Here is a 16,722-nt window from a genome sequence, read left to right as displayed (position 1 = left end):
CTCTCGGTTCTTGAGCATGGTTGGGAGATTAGGCGGCAGTTGAAAGAGCTGCTTGAAAGCTTTACGAACAAGCGAAAAAACCCTTTACAAAGATATAGGGCTTTTCCCTCTTTTCTTGCTCTAGAGCCTTCAAACTAAGAGAAAGCACTGCCTACGAAGCACTCCAATGGCTGAACTCTTAACGGCCAGAAGAAAGACTCCTACTCCCACAATAGGACTGGGGGCAAGACGCAAGCTGAGAATGAATCAAATAGTTGACAGTAACTTTGATTTAGAGTAGCCACGACAGTCTTCTCAACCTTTTGTTTTTCCATTATGTTCCAGAAAACTAATACACGAAATTGCGAATCGCTATGAGACGGCGCATTAGAAGATTATGCTACTTGTTGTCCATAAAGTATAGGATTACAAGTAATTTACAGAGTAGGTGGAGCGTGTAATTAGCAACATATACAAAATCAATTGAGAAATCAGGTGTCAAATATCAGGCTAAATTAGCATTATACTGTGGCTCTTTCATAAGAACATAGGGAAACCTCAGCGGTAGCAACAGGGCAACTTAATTCATCCTTATGTAATGTTCCATAACATCCATAATATAGAGACGAAGAACTCAAGCCCCATATAGACAATCTTGATGGTACGTTTTCTTTTCTCCGATCTCAAGTGGTTGAAGATCTCAGTCACATCTACCAAGTGTCGCCCCTCCATGTACGAATTGACGTTATAAAACAGGACCGGGAGAGCCAATACAAGCATAAACCACTGTCTTGCTATAAGAAGAATGACGCAGTAAACTCCATGAACAATAAACTCAGGCAAAACAGTATTGTTTATCCGCGATGATGAATCGTACTGGTTGATGAAATCAAACTCGAGGTCCATTAGGCTCGCAAGCTGAAAACCCACAATCAGGCAGAGGGTGAAGATGAAGAAGAAACTCAAAAGCCATGTCCATAACACCTCCATCACAGATCACCCTCGCTCTCTCGGTATAGTCTTTCTACCATCTCTGTGTTTTGTACTTTTGTTGGTGCAATCGATTGATCTTCTTGGAGGTAGGTATTTATAGACAATTAAACATATCAGTATCCTATGAGGAACATAAATCTAAATAAAATAGAAGACCTAATCAAACTAGGAATCAAAACCCAGACATTCGATGAGCACATGTGTTGAATTTTGTTGACTGAACAAAGCCACAAAACATGTTTTGAATTATCCCTTATAATTACGCCAAAAGGAAATAAATGAAAGTTATACCATCTTTTATAAGTGAAAACATATCACTCAAGTATGCATCTTGTGGTATGATACTAACGATAGTGTAATTATTACTACATGTGCTACCTCTTTAATATAACAAATAATGCGCGGGATGCTAAATTATAGTCAATTTAACTAATATGAATATAAATGCGTATGAAGACAAAAAAAATTGATAAACCAAGACAAATAAACATCACTTTATAGTCCATATGGTTTAGGCAAGTCAAATAAACATCACTCCATATGGTTCAAAATAAATTTATGCATAATCGGAGTACGTTATGACATCGAGTTTTGTATGGACAATGAACGTATAAATTAGATTTTTTTCACCTAAAAAATAATTTGGAAAGATGATATTTAATTATGTTGGTGTGCTGGCCCATTCCGGACCCTAACTTTGATCGGTTCGCAATTTCTCATCGTAAGCAGCAATATATAAAACCTCCTTTGTCTTCTCTTACTCTCCAAATCTCACAGAGAGAGTCGCCCAAACCTTGACCCTCCTTTATATGCTCTTCCCCGAAATCAATGCCTGAAATTGAGCCCAACGCCGCCCCGCCGCTGCGGCTTGTCCCTGCGGCGGCGGACAAAAGCCCTAACTCGGCGGAGCTCTCTCTCAATCCATCCAAATCCAGAGAAGAAGGCGAGGTCTCTTCCGATGATAATGACGTATGTTTGCCTCCCCCCGAAACCCTAATTTCTGCCTCGGTTTTGGTCCTTCGCTCTCTGTTTCAGCTTATTGTTTGTATTTGATTGTTGTTGTTTCAGTGCATGTGTTTAGTGTATTAATGTTTAGCATCGAATTTCTGATGTTTCGATTAGTTTCTATTTTCTTGGTATTAGAGTTCGTTATAGCTTGGCTTAGTAGCGCTGTTAGCTTTAGATTATAGAGCTTTGGATTCGATGAAGGGTTATGGTTAGAGATTGTGTTAGAATGTGTAATAATATCGAGGTGTTGGTGGTAAGATCTTAGAGCTTCTTTAGTTTGATTAGTAATGCATTTTCCGAGTGTTAGATTCTAAAACAGTTGCTGCTTGATAATGCCGGTTATTGTGTGTATTCTTTTTAATGAATGTGTGCTGTGATTATATTCGGTGAAAGAGTGTACAGAATTTTAATGTGTGCTGTCACTGCACGTAGGAAAATCATTTTCACTCTGCTGCGCGATCCCCCAGTACCAGTGTACTTCCTCCAGGGCCCGTGCCGGTTCCTTCAGTGAACAAGCTCACCCAAGTGGGTAAGTCTTGCATTTCCTTGATCAACTTGAGTAGGCTTAGGCATGTGGGTGAAAATGAAGATGTGTAGATGTGAACACCTCTTGTATGTAACCAACTAGTGCACTTGTCGGTTAATCTGTTGGGTTGCTCTTTATATCGTGGTCCCTCATCATTCAGCATTGTGTACAAGATTGTCTGATGGACTTTATGCTAATATCACAGGGAAGGTTGTATCTCCCGCAAACTCTGCTGATATTCAGTTCCAAATTTCCAAGCAACCTGTTTCCCAGAAGAGCAATGATGTGAACAGATTACCATTAAAACCTGCTGCACCTGGTTGGCGTCCCCCACGTGCCCGCTCGGGGCCAAACAATAATCTTGTGATAAGCTTCTCAGATGATGATAGTCAGAGTGATTCTGAAGAGAAAGAGGATGGGAAACTAAAAATTGCACATACTAAAAGTAATATCACTCGAGTGAATGCTAACGGAAAACCACCCATTTCTTCAATTGCAAAACCAAACAAGTTGGGACAGCCTGCCAGGAATGTGAACAAAGTAATGCCCAAAAAGTTGTCTATGAATCGCACATTTATTACATCAATGGCGAATATCCGTGGAGTTAATTCTAGGGATTCTGTGTCTTCATCAGTTGAGCAAGGATCTCGAGTTGGAAATTTCAATGCCATGAACAAAAATATAGTGAACAGAGAGCGTGGGTATGAACTTCAAGACTTGCGACAGCAGATTGCGCTGAAAGAAACTGAATTGAAGTTGAAGGAAAGTGAACTGAAGCTTAAGTCTGCCCAGCGAACTAAGGAGTCAGTTGCATGCAAGGATGAGATTGCCAAGGGCCTGCAAAGAGATGGAGCTGGTAAGTGCAGTACAGGTTATTCTGATGGTCTGCAGATAGAACCAAAAGAGCCAGATAAAAAGCGCATAAAAGTTAGTGGCACTTTTTCCACTCAGCTAACCGCACTAAGCCCACAAGAATTACCAATTGAGAAACCTTTATTACCATCTAAAATCACAGCAATGGAGGTGAATACTAAAATGGACGCCAGTAAGATTGAGCATCTCCGAAAAGAAAGTCAAATGTGTCCAACAGAGTCGAGCATTGTAAAATGGCAAAATCCTAGTGATAAACATTGCACTGGAATGTTGGGAAATATACATACTGGACAAAAAGATGGTCAGTAACATGCTTTCCTCTGTCAAACTTGGTATAGTTTTCAGATGCTGCTTTAATAAGAATGATTTTTGGTATGCAGGTTCTGGCATCGATGCTAAATACATACAGGCTGAAGGGAGGGGTAAGCAGAAGGAATCTTCTGTTACAGCAAACAAGGATAAATCACTGGCAAAGGCTGTGTGCATTGATTTTCCAAATAACTCGGTAAGTGAATATGTCAACTACTACAGTATTTCAGTGTACTAGCCTACTTTAACTATGTTGTAGATATTATGTCCCCTCTCTAGCCTGCCCTAGTAGAACATCCATAATTGACAGGGTGCTTTTATTAACCAAATTTGTGCGGTCAGATTGAATTTTTCTAAATCAAATTAGCTTAAATGTCATAAGGGTTCAATATCAACAAAAATCTAGATTAGTATAACAGAGTTTTTGTAGGTTAAATTAAGTTAGCAGACTGGAGAATAGCTCTCATCGCCTTATGTATATAGACTTTGCCTCAACTTCGATCTGCACTTGTCGTGCGTATCATATTGTATAGTCTTAATTCATTCCGAATGATTTTAACATCAATCTGCCTCGGGTGTAAATATGATAGATCCGACTTATGTATAATGTGTGAACTATGTATTTATTATGAGTTCATTGTTGTTTTTAATACATCTTAAGTTGACAGAATAGTGCGGAGTTGAATCATACAACTACGAACACAATTAGTGGGCATCTAGAACCTGGATCCTTCTTAAAATATGCAACATCAGGAAAGAACGGCGACCCTTGGGATACCTTATCCATTGACAAGAGACCTGAACCCTCTTTCTACAGCACATGTCAGGTTTGTTCTTTGGTCACACAGTTTTATGTGTCCTTCTGTCTGGTTGTATGATTTCCCCCATCTTTTATATGTTAACTGTGTTAAACACTTAATTCTTGCTATTTCTCTTCTAGGCACTCCTAAACAACACAAACTTCTCGAATTGTCTTGGCAATGCAAATGTTACTGGAGATGACAGCATGAAGATGCAGTCATTGATTCAAATGGAGGAAATGCTTGACAAAAATCTGGAGGAAGCACAAGAGTATAGGCGAAGGTGTGAAATTGAAGAACAAAATGCTCTTAAAGCTTATCGTAAAGCGCAGCGGGCTCTTCTTGAGGCGAATGCTAGGTGTGATGTTCTTTATCGGAAAAGGGAACTATATTCTGCCGACTTTCGTGCTTATGTTATTGATAATCCCAGTTTGTTATGTTCCTCAAGGCAGAATGAACAAACTGGTCTTGGGTTGGATCACACTAATAACTTGTCTGATAATTTGGGTTTAGTACTCCCGTCAAGCCATCAGATGCCGGAAGAGCATAATGATTGCAATCTAGCTGTTATTGGTTCCAGCATCCAAGGCGTTAACAGTGCTCAAATTCCCAGTTCCTACCAACATTTGGGCGGAGAAAACAATGGCTCGGAGCCATGCAGTGAACCTGATGCTAGTACATCTGAACCAGCAGCTCTTCTGGGCAATAATGGCAGAGATGGTGTTTGCTCTCCATCTGAACCAAATGGTTCACTGAATGAAGATGATGATACATTTTCATTTGAAAATGAATCTGTTCAACCCATTAGTGAATGCCATATTGTAAACAAACAAAAGGAGACAGATGATGGATCTAATAGGGTAATGTCAATTGACACCAACGAGGAATCCTTACTTCTCGAAAAAGCATTGAGGTCTACACTGTTTGCAAAACTAGGAACAAAACACGTGTCAAAAAACGGTGTAGTAAGTAATGTCACAGGGATTTCAGTGGAACAAGAGGCTGAAAATGATGCAAGAAGTGAAGAACCACCACAAGTAAACAGTAGATCTCCTTTGTCAGAGATGGAGACAAATCAACCATCTGACATTGAAGGTAATCTCATTTTGAGCTGTTATTCTCTTTCGAATGCACAAAAAAGATCCATTTATGTATACCAAAGTGTTTACAGAAGTTGGGTATATTAATCTGCGTTTAACATGATATGGTCAGTGTACCATGTTTTAAATTTAAATATCCTTAACTAAAGGGTCGCATAAAGTTATATATGACATCCCATAATTTATATGATTTGTTTATGCTAATCACCAAGTCTTTTTTATTATGTAATTATTAAGTTGATATATGTAATTAATTTGTAGGCACTGAGGGGCAAAGGAGAAGTTTCAGTGAGTCTCCTCTTGAGATTCAGAAAGAGCATACCATCAAGAATTTGTTTTTGAACTCTCATTTCAGTGAGTATTCTGAGGACAGATGTTCCTTTGGAGGTGATCACTCATTGGCTACTATGATCTTTTCTCCTTCCTACATATTGAGTAGTGCTTTTGGGTATATGATGGAATATCAGGACGGAAGTGAACAGAGTGGAATTTGCAGTACTAATATTGAAGAAGATGCTTGTATGAACTCTGGTAAAGCGCAGTTTGTTAGTACTGTAATAGATGCAACGAAAAAGACTCTGGTGAAGTTATGTGATAGAGAAGATGGATCATATGCCACTGGTCCTGCTGTTGATACCTTTTGGCCACTTTGTATGTATGAGCTACGAGGAAAATGCAACAATGATGAGTGTCCTTGGCAGCATGCTAAGGACTACTCTACCAGCAATATGTTTCCTCATCAACATGATAATTCTGAAATTGCTGGTATGACTGATCTCTTCATGAAATATTGACTAGCATATCGTTTCTTGCATATTCATGAAATGTTCATTTTCCTGCAGATTGTCAGGTTGGACACGCATTATGCAAAGAAAAGTGTGATGGTTCAGCAAAATTTCCCTGGCGTCACAATGTTATGACTGTACCAACTTACCTTGTTGGCTTAAGTACTTTAAAAGCTGATCAGCACTCATATGATTCTGTCCTAGCACGGAGAAGCGGTGAATGCTGGAAAAAGTGTTTCAGCCTTTTCTTAGCATTGTCAAAATCGTTTCAAAAAGGTTTCCTTGCAGACGGGCCAGTCTTGCATGGAAATGATGGTCGCATCGAGGTCCCTGTGAGTCGGAACAGGCAGTCATCGTATTTCCAGAGTAGAAATATCGGAGTGGTTTGTTTACTTATTTGCTCTTTTCCTCATTTTTATCTCTTATCTCTCATGCTTCAATTGTTCCTATACTCGTAGTGTTGCATTATCTTGTGCTGTGAAATATTTTGTAGTTTCTAAACTTTTAATTGTATACCAAGCTTGGCCTGTTTACCTAGCTTCTAAGCTTTTAGGTGTCCTATCGATCCTACTCTGCCCTGCCTCCTTTCCCTTTGCTACCTGGCTTGCATTTCAATCATGAATTTTTTTTGTACATTATATGCTTCGATTCTGCAATGTGTAATGGTCTGTGAGCATCTTACTTTCTCCATGGTTGACCACCCTGTTTGTATTGATTTTCGTTCTCACAATTTGATTACTAGAATCAACTGGATCAAGCTTCGGCTGGCAATGAGCAGTTCCTGGAAAAGGCTCTTTTAGTTTTCAGTCAGGAGGTCAATGCCCTCGAGGGTATGAGAAAGGTAACAAGCACTTGTGCAACACAAAATTCTTAGTTGTGATAGGAGATTTGAGTATTATCTTATATTTTTGACTTTTGCAGGCTCTTCCTGTACTATCCAGAGGCCTTGAGGCTGATCCAACATCTGTTATTCTCTGGGTCTTTTATCTGCTAATTTACTATAGCAATATGAAGTCAGTAGGGAAGGATGACATGTTCTCTTGTGCGGTATGCTATTACATGATTCCTACTCTTGCAATCTTAATTTTTTTTAATAATTATGAATTCTTGGGGTAGTTAGTAGTTACACATATGTGGATACATCCCTATAGACATTTTTGGCATTCAGGAGTTAGTAATCAGAATTAATTAAGCCAATAGGGCTTATGTAACTGACTTAACTGTTTTTCTTAATTTCTTCATTAGTCATTTTATTAAGGCTTTATTTGTAATTTATTTCACATGTAAAGGATAAAGCTGTAATTCAATAAATAAAGTAATTGTTATGGAACATGAGAGCTAAACATGGGGAAAAAAAATTCTAACAGCTTTGCAGCCGTTTTTTTTTTCAAATTTTAATTAAATAAAAAAAGATATTTGATTTCTCAAAAAACGAAAACAAAAACATGTGCCACCAGTTTAATTTATTTTACGGACTAGCATTAGAAAAAAATAAATAAATAAAAATTGGCTCGTACATAATGCATGTCAAGAGGCTAGTACCCAATACTTGCAGGAACATGCAAGCTGTGCTTATCTTCCTTTTTTTTTTTTTTCTAGAAAGTACAATTAAAAAGTGTGGATGTTTGGATAGTGATCTTTACACTAGGTTCATTAAACACTTCTTTTTGTAATATTATGTCCATCCAAGACTGAGTAACCTGAAAATATGCTCTAGTGTTCTTGGGGTGCATGTTAATTTGTTATAGCCTTGGGCATACACATCTCGGCAGCCAGAGATTTATGTAAGGAAAACATGCACAATCTTTCTTGCATAGGTAGTAAGACCTTCCTTCTCTGAATTATTTTCCATTGAGCAGTCTATAACATGATATATGCAATGTTCGGTTTCGATTGTCGCTGAGATAATTTTCATTGTACAAGCTTTTGTCTTCTACCATATTTAATTTTTTTTCTTTCTCTTCCCCTTTTGTCCCAATCTTCTGTTAGTATTTACTATTATAGCCTTTCTAAACATGCGGTCTACTATATGCATGTCCATTTTAGATATGAAATTTGAAGCTTTTGTTTGGAAACACTTCTCCTCTTCTTCAGGTCAACTACAATGATCAATCTTATGAACTTTGGATTATGTTCATCAACAGTCGGAGTCAGCTAAGTGACCGATTGGTCACTTATGATCTCGCACTCTCAGCACTGTGCTGCCATGCTTCTTCTTCCAAAGATAAAATGCATGCTAGTGCTTGTATCTTAGACTTAGTTTTGCAAATGGTGGATTGTCTATGCATGTCTGGGAATGTTGAGAGGGCCATTCAGAAAATTTGTGGACTCTTCTCTGCTGCTGCAAATATCTATGACCCTGATTCTCCATTGCTTACTGATATTCCCACATGCCTAACCAGTCGTGACAAATGTATATTGGGGATCTGTTGTGTTTACTTGGTTATCTATAAGAAACTTCCTGATGCTGTAGTACTGCAGTTTGAGTGTCAGAAAGAACTATCTGCCATAGAATGGCCTTCAATTGAATTAGCAGATGATGAAAAGCAGAAAGCTTTCAAGCTGATGGAAGTAGTGGAAGATTCTGTATGTCAATCGCTGGATAAAATTGAATTAAATCTCAGTTTGGCACATTTTTTTGCTCTGAACCACTTAAGGTGTGTGGCAGCTATTGACAGCTTAGAACGGTGTAGTAGTCTTCTAAGTAGATATCTTAAAATGTTCCCGTCATGCTTGGAGCTTGTCCTAATATCAGCGAGGGCCCATAAACATACTCCTGATGATTCGCTTTTTAATGGGTTCGAGGAAGCCCTAAATAATTGGCCAAAGGAAGTTCCAGGAATTCAATGCATCTGGAATCAATATGCTGTATATGCACTTCAGAAAGGACAATTTGATTTTGGCAAAGAACTTATAGGCCGTTGGTTTCATTCTCTACACCAAGATCTTTGCCTTCGAAATCATGCATTAGATGACATGGAGTGTGATAACTCGGATGGCTCACTGGCTTTGGATTCAGTTCTGCAGACTCTTGACACTGACTTTCAGCAGATGGATATAATGTTTGGATATCTTAATCTCTCGCTTTACAAGTTAACTCAAAATGATCGGACTGGAGCTTGTGTAGCCATTGAGAAGGCATTGAAGGCTTCTGTTCCAGAGTATTCTAAGCATTGCATGAGAGAGCATGCATTATTTATGCTAAGCGAGAAATCAGGATTTAAGGAGAATTGCTGTCATAGTGTCATGGAGAAGATTTTGAAATGTTATGTAGGTGATGCACAAGCTTTTCCTTTGTGTGAGCCATTATCAAGGCAGTTCATTGCCAGTGTGAAGAAGCCAAGAGTACGGCAGCTGGTTAGTGACGTATTCAGTCCATTTTCGTCTGATTTTTCTCTGGTAAATTCAGTTCTTGAAGTTTGGTTCGGACCATCTCTATTACCGAAAAAGACTGGTGAGACAAAATATCTGGTGGACTTTGTTGAAGCCATCTTCAACCTAACTCCATCCAACTATCAGTTTGCCATTTCTGTCTGTAAGCTGTTGAATAATGGCAGCCATGAGACTGATATTACTTTAGCCAGTGTTTTGTTCTGGGCTAGCTCAAACTTGGTCGATGCGATCTTTCATGCTGTCCCTATTCCACCAGAGTTTGTATGGATAGAAGCTGCACAAATATTGGGTAATATGGTGAATGTTGAGGTTATTTCTGAGAGATTTTATAAGAGAGCTTTATCTGTATATCCTTTCTCTGTTAAGTTGTGGAAATCCTATTACATGCTTTCTGTGATGACTACAGGAAATGTGAACACTGTTGTGGAAACAGCAAAGGAAAAAGGTATAGAACTTAAGTAACGGTTCTTTCTCAGCATTTCTAGAGCTTTTGGGGCAACTTTCTTGAGTACATGTGGTGTATGGAGGCCTTGATCTTGTATATGATACTGGTAAATTGGAAATTCGGCAAAGTTGATTTCTGATGCAGTTTTGCTAACAGAAGGTTAAATGTGAAATTAGGAACTACAGAAGCGTGTACATGATAGGAGCACAATCAAAGAGGTTAAAGGGTTCAGCAACTTTGCCACACATTCCGAAGTTCGGTAAAGACAGGAATTTCAGCACATTTTGTTGTTAACTTATCTTTCTACTTTATGTTTCATGTTGTCTTCCCTCTACCTAGTAATTTCCGCACACGACTTTGTTGATTTCTTGTACCAGCCGGATTGTTGTACTTGAACCACAGGAATGAAATGGAATGCGTTTAGTTTTGAATTTCTATTGCCTACCAGCTTTTTACTGTATGCAAGTTGTCTGGTACATCTTACTGATCCATCTCATCCTCCCAGGTTTCCCTGCAGTTTGAAACGTCCTAAACAGAAGCTTACTCTGCTCTAAACTTGCAGTCTAATGTCTGCAAAATAATCTGGACTGATGGTTGATATTTTACCCCAGTGATCTCGCCACTTTGGGGCTTTGTGCACATATAACCCCTTATTTTGAAGGCACGGGTTCTGTGGTTTGGAGCTAAAGCTACTTCCTTTGACAATATTAGAATCATAACTATTTTATTTTAATATGATCAGCCACGGTTTCATCATATAGAATCGTAACTTCTGGGAAGCAATGTTGAAGGACTGCACCTCCACAGATTCAAATATATGTCAATTAATAAAGAAAAAACAACTCGAAGAATTATGGAACCGCCACAGTGCTACATTTCTACTAGATTTCTTTTACTTGGCAATTACTTAAGGGCCAATTACTTGACTTCCTTGCTTAAATATAAGTCCTCTATTCAATTTTGACCTTTTAACTTCGTTATTTAAGCTGTCGTTCAATACTACATACGTAATTCGTATTCATATAATAATAAAAATAAAGAAAGAACAAAGTTCACATAATAGAGAATGTGTCCTTTATAAAAGGGAATTATCGTTATTGGATTTCGACTGTATTAACCGAAGTCCTTTGACTAAGTCCAAACTTGACTTTTACAGTAGGGTCGGAGAGAACATAAGGGATTTCCATAATCATTGAAGTCTTTTTACTTCTTAACATTACTAAAAAATTTACATCCTTCTAACCAATTTTCATTTTATAGCAAGTACTTTGTTTACATCCTTTTACCGATTGTAATTCACTTACCAAGTACTTGTTTAAAATTGCCATAGAAAAGCCACATAAAAAACACATAAATTAAATGAAGAAAACAATAAATAAAGGGCTAAAAACATAGCAACTCACCACACACTAGTCTCTAGTCTTTCCCTTCCTTCATTCTTGCTTCGTTGGTGCATGAGAAAACACATAGGGGTAAAATAGTCATTCACAAACCTCTCTTCGATCTTCTCCCGGCGATTTTCCGGGCATATCTGGCACATAGGGGTAAGATAGTCATTCACAAACCTCTTCGGTACGGTTGTTCAAAAGACAGTTATACCCCCAGTGGAAAACAAAATATTAGTTGCTTGTGGGGGGTCTTAAACCCTGAAAAAAACCCTAGCTCCACCACCAGATTTGGTGCCATGAATAATCTCAAACTCTACTCGGAGGCCTCTCTCAACCTCCAGCTCCACTCCCCACACGACGACGAGCTCATCCTCTTCTCCGCCTTCGACATCGAGCAGAGCCGCCTCTTCTTCGCCTCCTCCGCCAACAACATCTACTCCACCCACCTCTCCTCCTTCCAGGTCCGCCTCCACTCCTCAATCCCCTAAATTAAACCCTAATATTTCAATTCCCCAAAATAACCCTAATTCCGCTCACTCTCTTTTGAATCTTGATTTTGCAGCATGAGAGGGTCTGGAGCAAGACCTCCATTTCCGCGCCGGTCAATCGGATCGAGCTCGATGAGGTGGAGGACTTCATCACTTCGTTCGTGTACCTCATGGAGAAGGAGGCGCTCTTGGTTGGGACCAGTAAGGGGCTGCTGCTGCTGCATAGTGTGGATGACAATGCCTCGCAAGTCGTCGGCGGAGTCGACGGCGGCGTGAGGTATGTTTCGGCCAGTCCTGATGGTGATCTATTAGCTATCATCACCGGGACTGGGCAGATACTGGTGATGACTCTGGACTGGGATTTGCTTTATGAGACTGCACTTGAGGATGTCGCCGAAGACGGTCAGCACCTCTCCACTTTATTAGTTCTTCGATTTTCACTTTAATTTGATGCATTTGATTGGGAAGTAGAAATGTGTAGTGTGGAAGTTTAGTTAGGAGAAACTTGTCTGGCATTGATGTGCGGTGTGAATGACTGGACTCTATGGTTTCAGGTGATCCGATATTGTCTAGTATTGAATGCCCCATTGCGTGGCGTGGTGATGGGAAGTACTTTGTTACGATGAGCGAGGCGTTGGATTCTACATCCTCTTTGCGTAAGAGGCTTAAGGTTTGGGAGAGGCATTCAGGGGAATTACAGGCTGTTTCGGAGTCAAAGCCGTTCATGGGATCAGTGTTGGACTGGATGCCGAGTGGAGCGAAAGTTGCAGCTGTTTATGATAGGAAGGAGCAAAATGAGTGTCCTTTGATAGTATTCTATGAGAGGAATGGGTTAGAGAGGAGCATGTTTAGCATTAATGAGCAAGCAAATGCAACTGTAGAATTTCTCAAGTGGAATTGCAGTTCTGATCTTCTTGCGGCTGTTGTTAGATGTGATAACTATGATTGTGTCAAGATTTGGTATTTTAGTAACAATCACTGGTACTTAAAATCTGAGTTTAGATACCCAAGACACGATGGAGTGAGGTTTGTGTGGAATCCGACGAGGCCACTGCAGTTAATATGTTGGACTCTTGGTGGCCAGATTACGTCTTACAACTTCATATGGAATTCAGCAGTGATGGACGACTCAACTGCATTAGTAATTGATGACTCCAAGATACTTGTCACTCCCCTTTCTTTATGTCTAATGCCACCTCCTATGTATTTATTCAGCCTTAAGTTCACGAGTGTTGTCCGGGACTTTGCCTTCTACTCCAAGAATTCTAAGAACTGCTTGGCTGCTTTTCTATCAGATGGCTGTTTATGTGTTGTAGAGCTTCCTGCAACTGATACATGGGAAGATCTAGAAGGCAAAGAGTTCTGTGTTGAAGCATCAAGTTCTGATTCACCGTTCGGTTCAGTTTTACATCTTATATGGTTGGACCCACATAAGATTCTTGCTGTTTCCCACCATGGGTTCAGTCATAGTAATTACTTGTTTCAGTCTTCACTTGGTGAAGAAGACCTTGGTTTTTATCTGCAGGAAGTTGAGCTTACATGCTCTGAGGATCATGTACCTGGTTTATTGACATGCTCTGGATGGAATGCTAAAGTCTGCAGTCGAAACTCTCTGGAAGAGACAATTATTGGAATTGCTTCTAATCCTGCTTCAAAAGGATCAGCATTTGTTCAATTTGATGGTGGAAAGGTTTATGAGTATGTCCCAAAGTTCGGCATCTCCAGAGGGGCATCAAAACATGATTGGAGCTTCTCAACGACTTGCCCTTGGATGAGTGTGGTTCTAGTTGGAGACAGTGAGTCATCGAAACCTCTGCTTTTCGGACTTGATGACAGTTGTAGGCTTCATGTCAGTGGGAAGATAATATGCAACAATTGCAGCAGTTTTTCATTCTACTCAAATTTGGCTGATCAGGTTATCACACATTTGATTCTGGCAACTAAGCAAGATTTGCTTTTTGTTGTTGAAATATCAGATGTATTGCAAAAAGAATTCGAGATAAAACATGAGAACTTAATACATGCTGGTAAGAAGAAAGGAGAAGAAAATAGAAAATTTATAAAGATATGGGAAAGAGGGGCCAAAGTTGTTGGTGTTGTTCATGGAGATGAAGCCGCTGTCCTGTTGCAACCATCTCGTGGCAATCTAGAATGCATTTACCCAAGAAAGTTGGTCCTCGCCTCTATTTGCAATGCATTGGTCCAAAGGCGTTTTAGAGATGCACTCCTGATGGTGAGGCGTCAGAGGATAGACTTCAATGTTCTTGTTGACTATTGTGGTTGGCAGGTGTTTCTTCAATCAGCTGTGGAGTTTGTCATGCAGGTCAATAATTTGAACCACTTGACTGAGTTTGTTTGTGCCATGAAGAATGAAGATACTACGAAGACACTTTATAAGGAATTTATTTCTTTACCCTTTCCTAAAGAAGCTAAAGATGTGCAATTGCATGACTCCAAGGGTTTTGATTCCATTAACAAGGTGTCTTCTGTGCTGCGGGCTATTAGGAAGGCTCTTGAGGATCACTTACCGGAAACTCCTGCAAGGGAGCTGTGCATTCTGACCACTCTCGCTCGTAGTGATCCCCCTGCACTTGATGAGGCTTTAGAGAGAATAAAAGCTATCCGTGAGGCAGAATTGTCAGGTTCCGGTGACCAAAGGAGAATGGTTTACCCTTCTGCTGAAGAGGCTTTGAAGCATCTCTTATGGTTATCTGATTCTGAATCAGTTTATGAGGCAGCTTTGGGCCTATATGATTTGAACCTTGCAGCTATGGTGGCATTGAATTCTCAGCAGGACCCTAAAGAATTTCTTCCTTTTCTTCAAGAATTGGAAAGCATGCCCGAAACTTTTATGCGCTATAACATTGACCTTCGTCTACAGAGGTTTGAGAAGGCCCTCAAGCACATAGTTTCTGCGGGAGACACTTGCTATGCAGATTTTATGAACCTGATGAAGAACAATCCTCATCTCTTTCCACTGGGACTTCAGCTGATTGCTGAACCTAACAAGAAGATGCAAGTTCTCGATGCTTGGGGAGATCATCTTAGCAATGAAAAATGCTACGAGGATGCTGCTGCCACTTATTTATGCTGCTCCAGTTTTGAAAAGGCTTTGAAATCGTACCGTTCATGTGGCAATTGGAGTAAAGTGCTTACAGTTGCCGGGCTTCTAAAACTGGGTAAAGATGAGATAATGCAACTGGCTCATGAGCTATGTGAAGAATTGCAAGCTCTTGGTAAACCAAAGGAAGCTGCCAAAATTGCGCTGGAGTATTGTGGTGAAATTAACAATGGGATGAGTTTGTTGATTAGTGCAAGGGACTGGGAGGAAGCTTTGAGAGTTGCTTTAATGCATAACAGACAAGAATTAATCTCTGAGGTAAAGAATGCAGCCTTGGAATGTGCAGTCTTGCTTATTGGTGAATACGAGGAGGGTTTGGAGAAAGTAGGGAAGTACTTGGCTCGCTACTTAGCTTTAAGACAAAGAAGGCTACTTCTTGCTGCAAAACTTCAGTCAGAGGAACGGCCTATGAATGATCTTGATGATGAAACTGCTTCAGAAGCTAGCAGTAATTTCAGTGGCATGAGTGCTTACACCACTGGGTATGTCTTTTACATACTTTTGTTTGTACAGGTTTACTTCTTTGATTCACTGGGAGGATGATTGTTCATTAGGTTTAATTTACATTTTTAAGTTTGTATTTGAGTCTTTGTCTAATCCTGTGAGCAGAACTAGGAACAGCTCTGCCACTTCCATGAGATCAAGTGCAACAAGCAGGGCGAGAGATGCTAGGCGTCAGAGAAAGAAAGGAAAAATCCGTGCTGGCAGGTAGTTGTCTTTTGTAATACAAGAGTCAAATGCTCTTTTCTGGAAATTTTCCACTGTTCCTCCTTATTCAGTCTCAAATACTATAAATTGCAGTCCTGGTGAGGAGATTGCTCTTGTAGATCATTTGAAGGGGATGTCTCCAACTACTGAAGCACTGAAGGAGCTAAAATCTTTATTGCATACGCTTGTGATGCTTGGTGAGGTTGAAACTGCAAGAAAGCTACAGAAGGCTGGAGAGAACTTTCAACTGTCGTATATGGCAGCAGTCAAACTAACGGAAGATACAGTACCCACTGATGGCATAGATGAGCATACACAGACTTTGGAGCATTATACACAAAGAATTAGAAGTGAAGTGCAAAACTCCGAGGCTTTCTTTTGGCAATGTAAAGTATTTCTTACTCCTTGAGTGATCTGGTAAATTTCTACTACAAGATAATTTGACCACTACCTTGGGGTCATAGGCACTTTGGTGCATTATTCGGGGGTTGCCTGCACTCTCGAGCCTCCATTCTGCCCCCGATTGTTCATGCACTACATGTAGCTGTTATCTGAATAAACATAAAGGGAAGGGTCCGAAAATATTCCAGTTCCGTCACCGCAGCGATTGCTGCTTATTTTTATTTCATTAGTTGGATTTTGTATGAGCTACTTTATTCACTGTTTCATTGTTATTATTTATATCAACATGATGATTAGTTATATCTCAATCAAAATAAATTTGGGTAAGGTCATATGAACATATTTTTGAGACCTGGATTGGTTTTTCCTGGTCTATTTAGATGAAATAGGGTGTATCAATGAAA

The 16,722-nt window shown here is 39.7% G+C and overlaps 2 protein-coding genes across 2 annotated transcripts; both read left to right on the top strand.

Moving 5' to 3' along the window:
- Positions 1-1,744: 1,744 nt before the first annotated feature.
- LOC126801759 (uncharacterized) lies at positions 1,745-10,636 on the top strand. Its single transcript, XM_050529215.1, has 12 exons — positions 1,745-1,941; positions 2,413-2,509; positions 2,712-3,680; positions 3,760-3,884; positions 4,357-4,515; positions 4,629-5,583; positions 5,850-6,353; positions 6,431-6,756; positions 7,116-7,214; positions 7,295-7,420; positions 8,468-10,211; positions 10,388-10,636. Exons 1-12 carry the CDS (start codon positions 1,801-1,803, stop codon positions 10,408-10,410), a joined length of 5,268 nt encoding a protein of 1,755 aa, XP_050385172.1. The 5' UTR covers positions 1,745-1,800; the 3' UTR covers positions 10,411-10,636.
- Positions 10,637-11,879: 1,243 nt separating this feature from the next.
- LOC126804172 (elongator complex protein 1) lies at positions 11,880-16,650 on the top strand. The gene is made up of 5 exons (XM_050531950.1): positions 11,880-12,060; positions 12,162-12,489; positions 12,642-15,690; positions 15,818-15,916; positions 16,010-16,650. Exons 1-5 carry the CDS (start codon positions 11,896-11,898, stop codon positions 16,323-16,325), a joined length of 3,957 nt encoding a protein of 1,318 aa, XP_050387907.1. The 5' UTR covers positions 11,880-11,895; the 3' UTR covers positions 16,326-16,650.
- Positions 16,651-16,722: the final 72 nt, after the last annotated feature.

This window comes from Argentina anserina, chromosome 7 (genome assembly GCF_933775445.1).
Source record: "Argentina anserina chromosome 7, drPotAnse1.1, whole genome shotgun sequence".
Taxonomy (NCBI): Eukaryota; Viridiplantae; Streptophyta; class Magnoliopsida; order Rosales; family Rosaceae; genus Argentina; species Argentina anserina.
This window is presented reverse-complemented; position numbering and strand designations above follow the sequence as displayed.